We start from the raw sequence: 18,015 nt of genomic DNA, 5'->3' as shown, positions 1-18,015 counted from the left end.
AAAACGCTCCAGGCCTCGCCAAAGCCCAATGAGGCATTTGGATCTTTGCCATCGGATGGCCAAAATAGGTGATGATGCAAAAAAAAAAACCAAGCAACTAGCAAGAACAAGATACACACCCATAATATAAAGGTACTTTCACAACTCTCGATTATTCGATGAAGAAGTGGGTTTCCACCAAATTTTCCCATTCATCTGGCCATCACCATCTCATCTAATTCAAATATTAATGCACGCTAACATCATGCAATTAAGAAGATAATATTGAAACAAGTAAAAGCACCTAGGGAATGACATCACCAGACAGAATTTCCATTTGGGCTTGTTTGGATAGAAGAGGACGATTGGAGGGGAATGAAGGGGATTGAGTCTAAAATGAACTAATTTTCTCAACAATCCCTCCCATTCCACATCATTCCACTAGTTTCCAAGCAAGACCTTAAGTGTTCGGTTCACTCGACAATATAGCCGACTTGCTGAGGAACTTGTACATTTTCATAATGAGAAGGCAATAGCTATTGTATTTAACAGAAGCCAAGATGAACTAATGTACAGCCAGGTCAAAGATTATCTATGCACAATGACAACATGCCACAACGTGGTTTCAACGATGTTGAATGTGCAGGTGTCTCCTTCCTTGATATCATTATCCCAGCAGAATCTCTTCCAGCCCGACCCGAGGTTGCTCGCATGCTTGTATGGGAGAACATGATCCTGCCAAGATCTGGTGCTGCTCAGTGAGGTCTTGAGGGTGATTGTGCATGCTTCCGACAAACCAATCGCATTGCAGAAAGTCGGTGGTAAAGTCTGCAAAAATAAAAATGGTCAGAACCAGATAGCTATATGTGATCTCAAAGATCTATCCATGCATCGAGTGAATACTGAATACTGACTGCAAGAGCTGAATTCCTGTTCATGTGGATTTGTTGAGATATTATTGAAGTGCATATACATCAACAATTTTAAGCAAGAGCACATACTATGCTGAAATATTTACTTCAACAAATTGATCTGTTCTTCTTGTGATAGAATGCATACGTACATCAGCAGTTAAAGCATCACTTGAAACCAATGGTTTATGTTTCTGCAATTAGAAAAATATGCTCGCCCAAAGAAGTTGGTGCCATATATTAGCTAATTTTCAGTTCATATTCTTGCAACTATTCAGGTTTCAGGGTCTATTCTTCGCAATCCTTCTATAAGATAGGCAATTTTATAGGAGCTATGCATGTGTATTTTCCTGCTGTTTGGAAGCCTGACAGCTTGGACTGATATATTTTCAGCTTCCAAACAAAGTTGGAGGAGAAATGGCAAGGAAAACTTATCAGACACCGAGATGCTTCTGCCCAGAAGCAGGTGCTGCTGTTGGAAGAGGAGCAGGTGCTCCTATAGCACAAGTTGGTTCAGTGGTTGTGTTGTTCTCTTTCTGCTGAGTTCTGGTTGCTATTAGCATGTATCAGTACCTGTAGTTTTTGTCGGTCTGGGAATAGTTCTGTTCCTTGTTGGCAGGGAGGTGTGAAGCAAGTCTAAACTGCTAGTGGTGTTAAACCTTGTCAGGGCTATAAATTCTTTTATGTGCATTTTCAATGCGTATGATACTGGGGCTTAGTCCCTAAAACTCTATATAAAAAAAGAGTAAAATGCACTGGGGGTCCTTAAACTAGTTGACCTGTTCTGTTTAGGTCCATGAACTTCGAAAATGTATTTTTAGGTCCATGATCTATTCAAGTGTGTCACTTGAGGTCCAAAACGCCTCTGACCAGTGTTGACTACCTACGTGGACCGCCACGTCCGATCCAACGTTGCCGTTGGCCGCCCCGCGTGCTCTGCTGGCCGGCCGGATCCGCGCGCGACGGGGTGGGCGGGCGGCGCGGCGGCGGCGGGTGGGCGGCGCGATGAGCAGGGCCCCACCCCCGACAGCGCCGGCCCCTCCCTCCCCCCGCCTTCTCCCTCCCCGACGGCGACGTATCGGAGGAGCAGGGGCCCCGGCCGAGCTCTCCTTGGCTCCGCGCCCCTCAAGCTCCGCGGCGGCGACAGCGAGCTGCGCCGGCCTCCGTCCTCCTCCCTTCTCCGGCACGCCCTCCTCCGACCACGCGTGCCGCGAGGCCACGCCGCCATCCCCTACTCCCTCCGCCGCGCGCGCCGCGGGCCCGCGCCGCCCGCATCGTTTGGGTGGTGGGCGAGCTCCAGCCCCGGCGTGGGCAGCACGCGGCTCGGCGCAGACCCGAGCGGCTCTCAGAGCTCTGGCAGCACCGCGCGGACCCCAGGTGGTGGCCGTGACTATAGGCTCGGGTGGCGCGGAGTCCTCGTCGGGCGGCAGCTTCCTCCCCCTTTTCCCTCTCCCTCGTGCGCGGCCGTGGCGTCGCGCCGAGCAGCGGCTGCGAGCTGCTGTGCGCAGGGCCATGGCAGCAAACTGCTGTGCGCGGTGGCCATGGCGGCGATGGCCGGATCCGTGCAGGGCCATTGCGGCGACGGCCGGATCCGTGCAGGGCCATGGCGGTGGTGGCCGGCTCTTGCGTCGCCGGCGAGGCACACACAGCGGCCAGCGGCCACGTTGGATCGGACGTGGCGGTCCACGTAGGCGGTTAACGCTGGTCAGAGGCGTTTTGGACCTCAAGTGACACACTTGAATAGATCGTGGACCTAAAAATGCATTTTCGAAGTTCATGGACCTAAACAGAACAGGTCAACTAGTTTAAGGACCCCTAGTGTATTTTACTTAAAAAAAACACTTGCGGAAAACTCAAATGATCTTTACCTATTCCCAAGTTGATCAAGGTAAAAATAACTGTACTCACAAAATAACGGTTATTCATGTTTAATATCTTCTTCTTTATCCAAGCTGGAGGCCCAATCTCATAAGGGATTCTTTTCTGTGATGATGCCTTGGAGCCTTTTGACATCTCTTGTCCTTGACTAATTGGCCTGTCATCGATGCTCTTACACTTCGTACTGGAAGCAAAAGGTGTTTCCGGTAGCTTCGTAATATCTGCTAATATATGACACAAGAGACATGTGGTTCAGTACTGAACTGAAATCGAATCAGTGGCAGATTTAATTTATCTTTTCCTTACAGCGCGTGATGACAACATGCCACATTGTAGTTTTCATTACATTGAAGGTGCAGATGTCACCTTCCTTGACATTGTTCTCCTCAGAGAACCTCCTCCAACCATGCACAAGAAGGTAGCTCTGTTTGTTGCATGGGATACCACGCACCCGCCAAGACCCAGTCATTGTGGTCTTGAACGTGATCATGGAAGGCTTATGAAGTCCGATCGCATCACAGAAAGCTATTGGCAAAGCCTGCAATTTGCAATCATATTGGTTTTAGTATGCGGTTGATGGTTAACTAAATACCATATTACCATAGTTGACAAATGCTCACTGCTAGATCTAAACTCCATTTTGTTGGGTTCGTTACACCACCAAATGCGTATACGTAACAGATATTATACAAGGCAGATATTAAACCATATACATATACAGTACTATAATATAATGTTTCGTTTGTTCCTGTTAGCATGCACATATATTATCAATTGTTAGAGCATCAAATAATTAAATGAACATGTTGGTCTCTATTTGTCCATTAGGAAACAAAAGCTGTCGAAAAAAAGACTCATATTCCAGATCGTAGAACCTTTTCGGTTCAATAGGAAATGGTTGTACTCACAAGATGATTCTCAAGTGTCTCAGTGTTGATCTGCTTCTTTATCCATGACGGCTGCCCAATCTCGTAGAAAGAATTCCTCTGTAATGATGCCTCATTCAGAGAAGGCAGGAAGCCTTTTAGTTTATGTACTTCGCTACAAGGCAAATCATTCTCCTTCTTACACTTCCAAATGGGTACGGATAGTGCTTCCTGTTGCATTTCAAGATCTGGTGATGTTGGTACTTGATAAGGCCAAAGAGCTAGTATTTAACAAACATTATAAAAAGATAAAATTCATAATCTTACTTATCTCTTGCTCACTTTGTTGCATTATGTTGTCCTTGTGCTTGGACTTCCTCTGGCATCCATCGGGCTCAAACACTTTGACTGTAAACACCATGTTGCCCTCATACCTTAACATCAGAGCATTTGATTCAGTGATGCCATGGAATGCCAGAAATTGTGGCCAGCCACCGGCAAAGAACACATCTGACTGATCCATCTCGATCTTAAAGCTATTAACTTTTCCAATAGGGCCTAACACAACAGCCATAGGGTTCTACAGTTCCCCTTTGGTGATGTAGTATTGTACAAACTTAGCGGGTATGAGCTGCAAGAACACAAAAAGGGACTAAAATTAGGCATTCCTCTAAGAGAACACAAAGGGAGGGAAAAATTTAGCAAGAGCGGTCTGCAAACCATCTTTTCCATGGAGTCTGGTGACAGCATACAGACGAACTGCGGTTTACAGTCAATATCTTCACACCTCGTGCTTGCTTGAACTGAACAAAATAGGACTTGCAAATAATCAGTTTGAATTGAAAAAAGGAATTCTCAATTAAATTTACTGTAGTGCCGTAGCTCGTAGGGAGCAAGAAGCCAACCAATATCTCAAGTTCCCTTAGCTTGATACTAACATATACTGCAAGCTTTTTTTATCCCAACTATTTACAAGATCGAGAATCTCTGCACATTTTAAGGGACTCTAATATTGCAATTATCTTTCTGAGAATCTCGAATATTACCAAGATAAATACTAGGAAAGGATGATCCTACATTTACATGGGAATAGAATGGGATAATTTCTTTGAGACCATGAGAAGAAAAGGTCCCTGATTACAAATGTGGGGGGAAAAGAAGATCGATCTTTACCTGCGGCTGCAGGTTGTTGAACGCCGAGGCCCCGGATACAGCAGCTGTCGTCGAACGCCTTGACGGTGAGCACGCCACGGCCACGGTGGCGGAGAGCGAGGTGCCAGTCGGCGCCGACGCCGTGCGCGGCGGCGAACTCGGGCCACCCGCGCCCCAGGAACGCGCCGCCTCCGTCCCGCCCGAGCCCGACGGGCCAGACGTCCCTGGCCTTGACGCCGCACGGGCCGACGACGAGGGCCTCCCCGGCGCCGATCTCCTTGGCGAGCTCGTCGGGGATGCGCTGCAAGGCGTGGAAAAGGTTAGCCATTTCACGGCCGGCCGGCGCCCGCCCTAGCCAAGCGCGCGGGGCGGCGGAACGGCGGCGGCGTCGCGCTTACTCACCAGCCTGTCGTCGCAGAAGAAAGGCAGCAGCACCCTGAGCTGCTTGGCGGCGGCCGCACCACCACAATGGTTGCTGGCGGCCGACGCCATGGCTGGGCGGGGAAGGGGACGTGGAGAGCGGAGGGGTGGAGAAAGTGGGGGGTTTCTGCCGATGAACTTTAATGCCGTCAATAAATTGGTCAAATTGCACGGAGTGTTTGGTCAGCGTTCATTCTTCCTGTACTACTCTCCCTGTCCAAAAAAAAAAGAAACAACTTTCACAGAAGCCAAACAATTTCAAACGTAATTAAATTTATACTAATATTTATATCTCCAAATTTGGTTATATTTGAAATTATTTGCTTTCTCAAAAAGTGAGAGTTACATTCTTTTTGAGATGGAGGGAGTTCTGATGAAATTGGTCAGCATTCATTGTCAATCTGTCGTCTTGTGAGCTAAATTGTACTGATAGAAAATAACAAAATTTGTGATAAAAAAGAAAATAACAAAAACTGTGATAAAAAGAAAATAATAAAAACTCACTGAAATGAGAAGTTCTTTTTTTTTAAAAAAAACACCTGCATATAAATTTCTAGCCGCAAATTTTTTGTGTTTTATGGTTCCTGCTATACTCGTTGCCCATCTGATGATGTATCTGTCGTACGAACTCTTGGTTCATCTCGTTTGTTCCATAGCATAGGACTAATTATGATAGAACTCATACACGTGGTAGAATTATTTTGTTGCGTCTAAATTTGAGGAAAAAAAATCTATCCTCCCCCGCTTGTATCTCGTGCATTGGTGTTTGACACTCTCCATTCCCTTCAACCGGCATGAGTGGAAAATTATTTGGGGACCCTCATTTTCCCGGTGACTTATCCTTTTGAGAAAAATTAGGTTATTCTTGACCTTGGATACATCAAGTTCCATGGGAACTCGAACTCTTTGCCACATTATTGGGTAGCCTCAATCACAATAGATATAATGCAAATAACAAAATTGGTTAATATATAGGCTCATTGGGCACGTGAAGACATGTGAAAGGAGTTAGATTCGAAGGAATCGTTTGAAAACCCCTCTTCGTGATGTGGGTGTTACTTTTCATTTAATAGGTTTGGGCAAACTTTTCGTTTTAATTACTAACATATTGCCATATTGGGAATTTGAAAATTAATGAGACGATATCTGTTGTGTCATATAGTAACATAGTTTTATTGGACCAATGATATTTATGTCAACTAATATATATTTTTTTGCGGGTAAACTAATATATATATTACCCCATACTTATCTTGTCACAGTTATAACGAGTATATTTGTATTAGAAAAATTCTTGTGCCATCATAAAGTATACTCTTCCTTTATTTATGTCATCATAAGTATGTGTTAAATTATAGTGGTTGCCTCCTTGGTATGCCATTTTTATTGGGCACGAAGCGGTGACCGGGAAAAAGACATTTCTACCCCTCTAAACGTGAGGAGGCAAATTTTAGTGCTTTCCTTTTCCTGCTAATGCATTGCCGCACACCCATGATATATATCATTTGCTGCACTGGAGACAGTAATTTTATGCCACATTGCAACATACACCTATCAATAAAAAAAATAGCAGCACAAAATTGAACTTCAAATTAGTAACGCAGATATGTGCACGAGAATGGACAAGTACATAGACACATATTTATTCTGATGCATGGACAAACAGTTACGCAGTCCACGCATCACTACAGTCACGCAGGCCGCAGCAGCTCTCAACGGTGTACCAGTAATAATTCCGAAGGGCTAAATTTTGTTCCTATCATATAAAAAAATCTTGTTATTTAGAAATATTAAATAAGTTCTGATTACAAAACTAATTGCAGAATCTCTGGACGCGAGACGAATCTAATAAGTGTAATTAATTCATAATTAGCGGATGTTTACTATAGTATCACTATAACAAATTAAATATTAATTAGATTCATTAGATTTGTCTCATAAATTAACACTCATATGTGTTTATAATTAGACTTTATTTAATACTTCGAAATAATAAATTTCTCTTTAATGTGATAGGGCTAAAGTTTAGTCCTATGGAAACAAACATATTGGGTCTAAATGGAAGCAATGAATGCCAGCCCTGGCAAAAAAAAAATCGAAACCCAGACCTGACAATAAGCAGGTCTAAGGCTCTCCGCACCGGGAGACGCTACCGGAAAAAGTGCTGCAGCAGGGGCCTGTATATCGTCCACAATGGTTGCGGACCAGCAGCCCATCCACTATTCCGAGCGGAATAGAGGAGGTCCGCTGCCCGCATGCGTGGCGCGGGCCCCGCGCACCAGCAGCATCCCCCCAACCGCCTCGCACCGTCTGCCGGAGGGTCCGTCGTCGAGGCCTACTGTGCGCGCGCCGCCATGGACGCCCCACCGCCGCCGCTTGGCGCCACCGCCGTGCCGCGCACGCACCCCTGCTAGTTGGCCGGGCGAAGTTGGTGGTGGCGCTGTCCGGCTGTGTGGCGTGGACCGGTGCTCGCGGGGAAGGCAGTAGCAGTGGAGCTCCGGCGTCTGGGCTCCACGGTTCAACGAGGGGCGGTGCTGTGAAGGAGTACAAGAGGTTAGGGTGGTCCGGGGACCGTCAGTGGCGAAGAATTTACGGCGGCGGAGCTTCTCACCGGTGAGGCGTCCCTGGCGAAATCCCGGCGCAGCACGGGGCTAGAGTCGAGGCAAAGGCTTCAGGAGGGTTGCTGGTGTCGTGGCGATGCTCCTGCGCGGCTTGGCCGGGACTCCGGCGCGGCGGAGCGGCGTAGCCGTGGTGGCACGGGGCTCTGCTCCGCTCGGAGCTAGAAGGGCGGCAGCTAGGGTTGCGGCTGGATGCGATGGCGAGGGTTGGGGTTCCAGGGGGTGCGGGCTGGGGCGTTTAAGAAGGCAAGAGCCCGTGGATCCTCGGCGCGCGGGCCGGATCGCGCGCGAGAATCACGGCGAGGCCATTGTGCGCGGGGGCGTCGCGGTGAGGCAGAAGGAAGGTGGGAGAAGAGGCGCTGACAGGCGGGGCCAGGTGTGTCAGTGAGAGGGGGCGGGGGCGCGGGGCGAGCACGTGAGCGAGTGGGCTGCGGTGTTGAGCGCGTTGGGGAGTTGGGCCGAGGTCGAGGTCGGGCCGAGGTGGAGCGGGGTGCGCATGGGCTGGCCGCGAAGGCTGGGCCGCGGGGTTGCGGAGCGGGCTGAGAAAAAGGGAAACAGTGTGGGCCAGGGGAGAGAGAGAGCGGGCTGGGCTGGGAAGTTAGGTTTGGGCTGGGTTCTAGTTTTTCGTTTCTATTTTTGAATCTATTTCCTATTTCTATTTCTAATTCAAACTCAAGCCAAATGAATTCAAATTTGAATTTGAATCACTCAAGCACTCAAACAAATAAAACAATGCTCCAGCATGATGCAACAACAAAATTAAACCTATGATAAAATTTTAATTACTTGAGGAACAAAAATTGGATTAGAGAAAAGTCGGCGTAGGAGTCGACTTGGATTCCTCCTGGGCCGAATCCTCTCCGCCACGCGACTTGGAGGCCTCTTCGGTCAGCCTAGATCGGAAGCCGTTGAAGACCGGTGTTTTTTATTTTTATATTTTTCAAAATTGTTTTTTAAAGAAATATATTTTCGGTTTCACAATTTACAGGTTTATACCCCTACCGCCCGGCAGGGGGCGGCAGGGGGCCTACCGCCCGTCTGCGGGGCGGCCGGCCCTCTGCCGAGCGGTAAGAGCCTATATGTAATTAAAATTTGAGTTTTATCGTCGCTGATCTAACTCTCGGGGTTACGCCTTACCAACTAGATTCTTTGTAACGGCCTCGTAGTGAGTTTGCTAGCCATCTCACCTTAGGAAGTGTGATGAACAACTAGTGTAGCTCACGACTTGTGGGTAAAGATGTGCAACCTCTGCAGAGTGTAAAATTGGTATACTAGCCGTGCTCACGGTCATGAGCAGCCCAGATCCTCCTTTTGATTAGTGGGGTTATCTTCCTTTGACGAGGCAGGTTCCCCGGGTGGCTTGGTTCAGTTTGGGTTTCAGTAGTCTCATAATTAATCTTGATTAATTACTATGTAACTGGGTTAATGGTAATTCACCAACTTGTAGTAATTAGTTTTAATAAAATTTGCCAAGACTTAAAAGCTAATGCAGTTGAGTCAGCCAACCTTAGAGCCTCATAGTTTGTGTTATACTTGTTGAGTACGAGTTGTGTACTCACTCTTGCCTCTTCTATACTTTTTCCTCTTGGGATACTCTACTGCTGCTCAGTTCCTGCCGAGGCGAGGGAGTTCACTCAGAGCTACCAGGAGTACGAGGACTTCTAAGCGTTCGTCTCCCAGTCGACGTCCCTATGGCGCCCTGCTTCGTCGAGAGTTATCGTATTTGCTTTACGCTTCTGCTGTATCAGACATTTTGTCATTATTGTAATAAATAACATTCGTACTCGCTTTATTATGTCTTTTACGTGATATGTGCTGTGATATACTACTCATTCTGTTGTATATACATGTGACTTGATCCTGGCATGTATATGATTGCTCGGTTTATGCTCTTTTATAAACCGGGTGTTACATAGCACGTCCTCCTCGACAAGCAAACATCAACATTCACACTAATGTGTCTACCAAGTTGGCTATTGTTTTTTTTGAAGGTTTCGACTTTGAGTGGAACGAGGCGCCGAAGCAGCCTCGTCCTGTAGCGTCAGCATCATCCGAGACCAAGAGCACAAGCGAGGTGGCCTTGGTGATGTAGGCTGTTGTGACCAACACCACGAGGCAACGCCATATGTGCTACTAGGCCGTCATGGAGCACCCAGAGGGTGAACACAATGAAGGCAACATGTTGCGAACACAGCTTCCCAATGTACGGGTAGCAGTGTGCAAGCACTCGTTATAGGCACAGGCACAAGACCTGCACGAATGATGGGACACAGGCGCTGAGAGTCAGCCGCACAAGTGCAGGGGGCCTCCCAGCAGTCACGGGTCCAACACAACTCATAGTGCTTGAGGTTAGCTTTGTATAGAATGTTTATTGATCTATATATCTTATTTGTAATTTTTGGTCAACACTACAATATTTTATGAATTTAATTGCATTTTTGATGATTTACTGTAGAAATAAATTAACAATACACAAATAGCCTCAGAAATTCAATATATTTTTCTAAGGGTCATCATATTTCCATGTAGAATCCTCAAAAATGTTTAGACAAGAAACTCCACATGTTATTGGTGTTGCCGGTGTCTCTTTCAACTCGTAGTGTGGGTTACAAGTGAAGTCATCCTTACCGCCCATGTTTCAACATGACCAATAGTTTACTTTATAATTTTCATACGAGTACTCGATATATTTTGTGGAGGGGCAAAAAATGTCCATGTGGCACCCTTAAAAAGTTTGGGCAAAAAATTCCACATGCTGCCGGTGTTTCTTTCAACTCGTTGTGTGTGTTACACGTGAAGTCACTTTCACCATCCAAGTTTCAACATGATCGATAGTTCACTTTATCATTTCCATGTGTAAAATTAGACATATACTAATGAACATGCTATGAAAAAAGTAACCTCAAAATCTCATGATTTTTTAAGGGTATTTGTGAATTATTAATTTTTCGCTAGCAAATTACCCAACCAACAATTAAATAATACATGAATGCCTAAAAATTCCAATTATGGATATGGTTATATTTTTTTGAAAGTTCAAATTGTGTTTGTTGAATTAAAAATTAAAAACTTGTTAAAACTTATTTCACTTTGGAAACACAATTGAAAAATGTTTAAAACTTATAGCAAGCAGCCCAACTTATCCCACCTGCACTCTTTTCCACCTGGCCCATAGCCAAACCCACCAGCACATGTGGCGCTGGGCTGTGACTGCTGGGCCACACAGCCAGGCCTTGGCCCATGCGCGGATGAGAGGGGACATTCAGCCCAAGAGGGAGGAGGCCAGTTGGGCTGGCTGCATTGGCCTCATTCAGCCCAAGAGAGAAAAGAGACGAGATGGAGGGTGGGTTGGGCTCTAAAACTATAGGGATTGCAGCACAAAATAATTTTTAATATTTTTAGAATTTTAAAAAACATAAGTTTAATACAAATTTGTTTGTTACGGGTATTACTGGGTATTTCTACTTGATCAAGTGTTTGCATTTAACTCTAAATTCTCAAGAGATGCGCCGACGCGCCGCCAGGCGCCCAGCCCGCCCTGTCACGGTGCGCCGGTGCCGCCCACGCAGCCAGCATCCGGCACGCCGCCCGACGCCCTGCTGGCTGCTGCAGTGCCACCCGCGCTCGCCGCCCGCCGACCTGCCGTCTGGCTCGGGGCTTCGATGATTCCTGGATCCGCCACTGGATGTATGATAAATTAGAATGGAGGGATGAGGATGAAAGGGAAGCAAGAGGAAGCCTGTACAGGAAGATCAGCAGGGATATGAGATAATTTAGGATTGCTACGAGGACAACTCGTTTGAGTTAGGCATTTGATCAAGTGCTCCGTCAAGTGCTCTTGACCCGTGAATTGTTGTTAGATGTAACAAATCTGAAGATGGAATCAGGGTCTTGTCACAGTCAAAAGCAGCTTTTATAGTCGGTGAGTTTGGCCTGGAGACAAGAACATCCTATGATCATAAGCTATGCTACTTATATTTTAGAATTGCGATTACTTATACTAACCTTTTTTCCATGTAGTTTGACTAACAGCATATAGATACATGCCTAAACATTGGAAGTATATGAAATATGTTATTGATATCAGTGGTTCAATTACGACCGTTGGTCCTGCATTGCGAGAATGAATAACTTCAATTTGTACATAAGTTTGAAACAAAGTTTTAGTGATTTATGGAAGCGCAAATTTTAGCTACTTTCAATTAAAGTTATGGTGAGGCTAAAAATTATCTTCAAACCACAGAAAACATGCACCTTTCCTTTTCAAGGAAACACACGAATATCATTACAAATCATACACTGCATATAAATAAATATTTTGACATGGTATAAATGGTAGCTGGAAGTTTAGATTTTTCACTCGATGAGACTAACAGAAGGGAGCAACTGCATCCCCCATCAGCAGCTTACAATAGAGCGACATTCAAGCTGGAGCAAATCATAAATTAACCATCAACTATTGTATACTATATGAATAATTGACTTGGGCATAGGAATTTCTTTTGGGGGCAATTTGCATGTGAGGAGATCTGAGGGATCTAGGATAGGCTGAAGAACAAAGTGATTAAATGAATTTTTAGCAACGTTGTAATAGCATGGCAACCAGCCACACTGCCATCAAGCTCTCGTATCAAAGATAACCAAACGTGAAATTATGTTAGAATGATAAACCAACGCTAAGAACATCTCTCAAGTTAAGCAAGCTTACAATGCAATATAGTTGTTTTTCCATGTTACAAGCTAAGCGCAGCAGCCTCATTGGATTTACGATTGTTCACAAGAGCGCCGTTTTATTCCCCGTTGGATATTAGGACCTTCACGTTTGGTCCGTTGCTGGCCTGCTTTGTAGGTTGAGCTATCAGTCACAAGGGCGCCCATTTTACCACCTTAAAATTTTTAAAGCAAATTTAAAACAAGTTCATGCTGCGGTCATAAGAGCTAATTACATGAAAAAGAAACTTACCCCTATTCCTGTTGTGGGCTGCTTGGAAGAGACGGGTGACTGGGCGATGAGGTAGAGGTGGCTTCAAGGGAGCCGTGATGGGTAGGCATCGACATGTCGACGTGCTAGCCTGGGCTGCAGTAGGTGCTGCTTGAGAGAAGAGAGATAAGAGTACAGTTTGATGGCAATACTGCTGTTTAAATATACATACTACCTTACAATCTTAGCAAAAGAAATAATTCTCAAAGTGCTAAATTATGGAAACTGAAAGTTTGGAAACTAATCAAAGGAAGCTAAGTCCTAGTCACCAGCGCTGATCCTTTGCAGCTTCCTATCCTTCTTTGTTTTTGCTAGTGTTGCATACCTATGTGAGTAGTAGACATTACGGAAGGCCTGCAACAACCCCCAACTCCAAAAACAAATTGAATAGAATCCTTAGCTGTGCTAACACCTCGCCGCATTACACCCAGTAAGCAAGCCCATGCTGATTGCCAATAAATGCAACACATTCAGCCAATGCGTGCGCAGACGAACGGCGACTTAGCCTGTTCACGCGCAGCCATCACCACACAGCGCTTTAGGCCCTGTTCTCTTCAGCTTTCCTTTTTTGCTTTTCTTTTCTTTTCACTTCCTATATGCACCATTGCACTTCCTATAGCTCAGCCCCAAACAACATCGTACACCACGACCATCCCCAAATGCAGTTTTGGGATGCTAGAAAAAAGTTTAGGAAGGGTGGGAGGAAGGTGAAGTGACTCCATTATTGAGCTCTAATGCACCGCACCCTTTACCGGATCTATGCAGCATCAAGTCCAAAACCATGACGTAAAAAAAAACAGCTTTGTCGTAAATTTTCTGGTTGTGGAGTTCAAGATAATCTATACCTTTATGGGTAATCTATATCACATTCCATGCTAACAACACAGCTATAATGTAATCATGCATGCTTTTTGTTGAGTAATACTACATGCTTATTATTTATTGATTTCAGTGCTTAATCTAAGTGCACATAAATGGACACATCCATACTCTCTAATGAGCTAACTCTATACGATGGCACATATATAATTAACCCATAACAAAAGCATATTAGATAAAAACTCGGTAGGCACTCGGCACAGCAGCAAGTACCTGTTTTCTGCGCGTTTTCAGCCACTCTCAGCCTACAATGAACAAACACATGAGTCAGATGTGAAGCTGTATTTTGGCATGTATTTTGGCAATAGCCTCAACTATTGGATACATTGTCAATATTCTCTTTCTTATAGGGTACACCACATGCATGTGCATGCCAAACCCAAGAAACTCTTGACAAACAAACAAAGATGCTACAGAGGCTAGGATACACAAGATGCACGTGAATCAGCTGGTGTTGAAGATGCATATAGAGAAAAGTACAACAACCAAACATTTTTTTTTAGAAATTTCCAAAGAGAAGGCCTAAAAAAAAGAACATCTAGTAGTATACTACAGTTTTGAAATGATAGAACATTGTAGTATACTGCAGTTATACCACATCATAGAACATGGTAACATTAATATAAAAATAATAATACTGTACTGATTTAAACCCAATAGAATGATGTTAGAATTCGTTGATCAACAAAATAGTGAGATGCACATAAGTAAGTAGGTAACAATAGTGATTTCATATAGTGTTGAAATGGGCCGGCATGTGGATCCGGTAAGTAGTAAGCATCAGCGATAGCAATTTGATTGGCCCATGGCTAATGCCAGATTAGTGCTGAGCTTATTGAATAATATTATATATGGATTACTCATGCTGAGCATACGCCCCATTGTGCCCCATTGGTGGCCCGCCACCGGTGGCACATCATCAAACTGTAGTCCACATACCACTTTAGATCTAATCACATAAAAAACACACCAGTCAGGACCTAGTCATAACAGGATGCCAACTTCATGTACATGTACCCAAGATGAATTATCATGAGGATGAGAGCATAAGAATAGTTTAATCACAAATAAACTTACATGGTTGTCATCCAATGAGTCATCATCATTCCCAACCTCGTCACCACGAACAATGTGCTTGTCCATTTTACCAACCTCATAAGGAGCCTTTTGCTTGTTTTTTCCTTAAAACAAAAACATGTACATATAGTTCAGCTGGCAGCAAGATTCAAGGGCCAGTAGCACAGATGCTCTAAAGAGTAAACATGCAACAAATAATTGGGGAAATTACATACCCTGGATACAACTGCTGCACGTTGAAAGTCTCTCAGTTTCCTCTTCATCTGAAATGAGGATAAAGTCTGATATTCTCAGATCTGTGAGTTGGCCTCCACTTTGCAAGCTGGGGAATAAGGATACAATGCAAAAGAGCACAGACACCCCCAAATTGCCCGGCACATTTAATACTAAAAAAATGAAACAAGCTGCATGATGGAGCTAGCATGGGTTGTAACACCATTACACTCTTTCTGCTTCTTTCACCTATGTGGCTGATTGGTTTATCTTTAATTATCAAAGTGATTTAATTATCAAAGTTATGAAAACTGACATCTTATGGCAGTAGTCAAGGATTGTTAAACCGGTTATCTGTTCATCTAGGGATCAAAAGGAATATACAAGTGATTATTTATTTATTTATTTATTAAATGGCAATTGTTGTTCCACACGACCTCACATCTCTTTCTTATTCTTGCTAATTGTTTTGATCTCAAATAAACTCATAGCTCGCTGCTACTGCTACTTTATGGCTATTGGCGCCCTATGAAAGCATCCATAACACTGACAATCTGCTATTCTTTTTGAAAGAGGATGGAACGTTGGACATAAGAGTGCCCTTCGAGGGCTGGAGGAACCTGTGAATACTTTTAGAAGCATTCTTGGTGTTCATATAATCCTTTGGATAATTTCATATGTTTCCTGAAGGACAAGGACAAAGTAATCCCAGTGTTCATACAATCACACTAAAAGCTGTTGATGCAGAGAAAATTAGATTCAGTTTATGTTGCTGGTGTTCTTGCCGTACATATAATTTTGATCCCTGCAGTTTGCTTCTTAGTACGGCTACCCCTTGGCCTTGGTAGCCATACTAAGAAGCTGTCTTGAAGATGTACATGTTTCTTTGCCAATGATTATATATATGTCAAATATTTACTCATTTTCCTTATCAATATATCAGCAGTCCATGTCTCACTTATTATTTATTTCGTTTGAACTAAACTAAATATACTTGATTTGGGTTCATTTGAAACTTTTATGCTTTGCTAAAAAAAATTAGATTTCAAAACATATTATAAACTTTTTGTTAAATGTAAGATCAACAAAGTGATTTATGGGGCTTTGATGGCATAGTAACATTCCCAAGCGATGTTTATCATTGCTGCATTGTTTCAGCAACATTCTGGTGATTTTACTCTGTGTTCTATAAGTTAGTGGCAGAGAATGAGCTGTATTTCTAGTAGAAAACAATCAACGAGAAAACAAGAACCAACTGAAAATGCCCACCGAACAGCCACGCAATGACCTAGCGCTAGCGCTAGAAAGGTGGTGTGATGCCAACACAACCATCCAAACATCTGCCCCAAGAGGGCGCGTTCAAACAACCATGTGGATGCAGGAAGAGGGGAGCAGAGATGAGAGGCATGCATGTATTACCACACAAGTTTTTCCGAGCACTTGAGCCTGGCGCAATCTTTTGCAATTTATGCTTGGAATGGGCACTCCCGCAGCTGGTGCGAAGCCAAGGTGGAGAATGGAATGTATTCTTCGCAAGCCACGCATTTCACCATGATACCTTGGACGAGGTAGTCGAGCTCACTGCAGCGAACATAGTTGACGATATCCCCACGGTAGCAGGGGCTACAAATGAGAACGTCACCAGAGATATGCTGCAACAAGGGTAGGATAGCATGAAGCCAAAATCAAATCAAACCAAACTGCATCCAAATTAATTCGGTCAGGTCAGAGCTGAGCTCACCCTGAAAATAGGAGGTCGGAGAGGAAGCTCGCATTCAGAGCAGACAAGTAGACTTGTCTTGATGCAGCCGCCCCCGTAAAACGCGAACTCCATCTGCCGTTCCGGAAGCTTGGGATCGACGACGTCGGTGTTGCACCTGTGTTCAAAAAACTTGCAGTAGGGGATGTATTCGCCCCCAGAGTCGCAGAAGATGCATTTGAACTTCATCTGAGCGATGGTGCGGTCCAGCAAACGGCAGTTGGAGATACATGCCTTTTCGTGTCGGCGGGTGCAGGCACCACAATAGATGTGGCCGCCAGCGCACTGCAAGGCCCAGAAGTGAAGTTGAGCTAGGAAAAAAACTGAAAACTTTGCGGGCTTTTCATCTCACCCACCGTGTACGCTTGGCCCCTGATCTGGTCAGGCCGGAGGGGTTGTTGGCAATATGCGCAATCCAGTACTAAATGGTTGATCTTGAGTTCAAACACACCCATCTCCTGCGATTGAATCTATCAAATTAAGCATCGTGGAGAAGCAATAGAGAGAAGAAGTAGGAAGAAGGAGAAGCATCTAATGTAGCATCCTCCATGGTGGCTTACCCGGTTCCTTGGGGGCAGGACCGAGGCTTCCTTGGATCGGTCCTCCTCGGCCTTGTCCTCCTGGGGGCGGAGTCGCTCCTGCGCAGCAACGAACTCCTCCTCCATGAGGAGGTAGTCCTTGACCCGCTCGAGCTTGAGGAGGCGTAGGCGGCACTTGGAGAGCGACGCGACGTTGGGGATCTGGCCGCCACGAGACTGGTGGTTGTGACGGCCGGCCGGAGGCCCGCGACGGATGGCTGGATCAACGGGTGGGGCGGTGGCCCAGCTGGGAAGGACGAGACCGGCGGTCGGGGGATCCGCGGCACTGCTGGGCCGCTCGACGGCGAGAGGTTCGGCAGGCGGTGGGAGAGCGGCACGCGCCGCGGGAGGGAGGCGCGTTGAGGGGAGAGGAGAAGAGAGAGTTAGGGTTGGGGAGGACATCGTATATACAACTGATCTGGCTGGCCTCCACCGTTCAATCAAATCGACGGCTACGATTGTCCTACGCGTTGGGCTTTGGCCAAGTGCGCGGCCCAGACCAGATTGCTATGATTTTCTTTTTTTTTCTTTTATTATTTGATATAACTGGTGAGCGTTCGCCTAAACGGGCTAAATGGCTGTTTAAACGGCGTTTAAACGGTAAACGGTGACTAATTGTGTAGTTTAGCCCATAAACGGTTCGACCGTTTAAATGATAAAAACGGAGTTAAACAGCCTAAACGGTCTAAATAAAACGGAAATAA

General features: G+C 45.1%; 2 protein-coding genes across 6 annotated transcripts; both read right to left on the bottom strand.

Annotated features, from left to right (window-relative positions):
* Positions 1-291: 291 nt before the first annotated feature.
* LOC120639504 (putative B3 domain-containing protein Os04g0347400) lies at positions 292-5,336 on the bottom strand. 5 transcript variants are annotated; one of them, XM_039915362.1, is made up of 7 exons: positions 5,189-5,336; positions 4,808-5,087; positions 4,355-4,437; positions 3,962-4,265; positions 3,677-3,882; positions 3,075-3,306; positions 2,741-2,989 (listed from the first exon to the last, which is right to left on the bottom strand). In XM_039915362.1, the coding sequence occupies exons 1-4, from the start codon at positions 5,276-5,278 to the stop codon at positions 4,215-4,217; spliced, it is 504 nt and encodes a 167-aa protein (XP_039771296.1). In that variant the 5' UTR covers positions 5,279-5,336; the 3' UTR covers positions 2,741-2,989; positions 3,075-3,306; positions 3,677-3,882; positions 3,962-4,214. The 5 variants fall into 5 exon arrangements, with proteins under 5 accessions (XP_039771292.1, XP_039771293.1, XP_039771294.1 ...); XM_039915358.1 differs by lacking the exons at positions 4,355-4,437; positions 4,808-5,087; positions 5,189-5,336 and adding an exon at positions 292-807 and having other exon boundaries at positions 2,799-2,992; positions 3,962-4,213; XM_039915359.1 differs by lacking the exons at positions 4,355-4,437; positions 4,808-5,087; positions 5,189-5,336 and adding an exon at positions 292-807 and having other exon boundaries at positions 2,799-2,989; positions 3,962-4,213.
* Positions 5,337-12,785: 7,449 nt separating this feature from the next.
* LOC120643000 lies at positions 12,786-17,713 on the bottom strand. Its single transcript, XM_039919545.1, has 8 exons — positions 17,294-17,713; positions 17,090-17,191; positions 16,716-17,018; positions 16,533-16,626; positions 14,977-15,024; positions 14,762-14,865; positions 13,898-13,929; positions 12,786-12,913 (listed from the first exon to the last, which is right to left on the bottom strand). The coding sequence occupies exons 1-7, from the start codon at positions 17,711-17,713 to the stop codon at positions 13,915-13,917; spliced, it is 1,086 nt and encodes a 361-aa protein (XP_039775479.1). The 3' UTR covers positions 12,786-12,913; positions 13,898-13,914.
* Positions 17,714-18,015: the final 302 nt, after the last annotated feature.

The sequence above is a fragment of the Panicum virgatum genome, chromosome 7K (genome assembly GCF_016808335.1).
Source record: "Panicum virgatum strain AP13 chromosome 7K, P.virgatum_v5, whole genome shotgun sequence".
NCBI classification, from domain to species: Eukaryota; Viridiplantae; Streptophyta; class Magnoliopsida; order Poales; family Poaceae; genus Panicum; species Panicum virgatum.
This window is presented reverse-complemented; position numbering and strand designations above follow the sequence as displayed.

What these genes read in the sequence shown, in the direction of transcription:
- LOC120639504 (XM_039915358.1), bottom strand. Translation starts at nt 4,208, where the DNA reads ATGGCTGTTGTGTTAGGCCCTATTGGAAAAGTTAATAGCTTTAAGATC. An exon ending in AGACACTTGAGAATCATCTT is followed by an intron (nt 3,307 to 3,676) that starts GTGAGTACAACC and finishes TGCAAATTGCAG; the next exon opens with GCTTTGCCAATAGCTTTCTG. An exon ending in GCATGTTGTCATCACGCGCT is followed by an intron (nt 2,993 to 3,074) that starts GTAAGGAAAAGA and finishes GTCATATATTAG; the next exon opens with CAGATATTACGAAGCTACCG.
- LOC120643000 (XM_039919545.1), bottom strand. Translation starts at nt 17,713, where the DNA reads ATGTCCTCCCCAACCCTAACTCTCTCTTCTCCTCTCCCCTCAACGCGC. An exon ending in TCAGGGGCCAAGCGTACACG is followed by an intron (nt 17,019 to 17,089) that starts GTGGGTGAGATG and finishes TGGGCCTTGCAG; the next exon opens with TGCGCTGGCGGCCACATCTA. An exon ending in GTGCAGCAGTTGTATCCAGG is followed by an intron (nt 14,866 to 14,976) that starts GTATGTAATTTC and finishes TTTTGTTTTAAG; the next exon opens with GAAAAAACAAGCAAAAGGCT.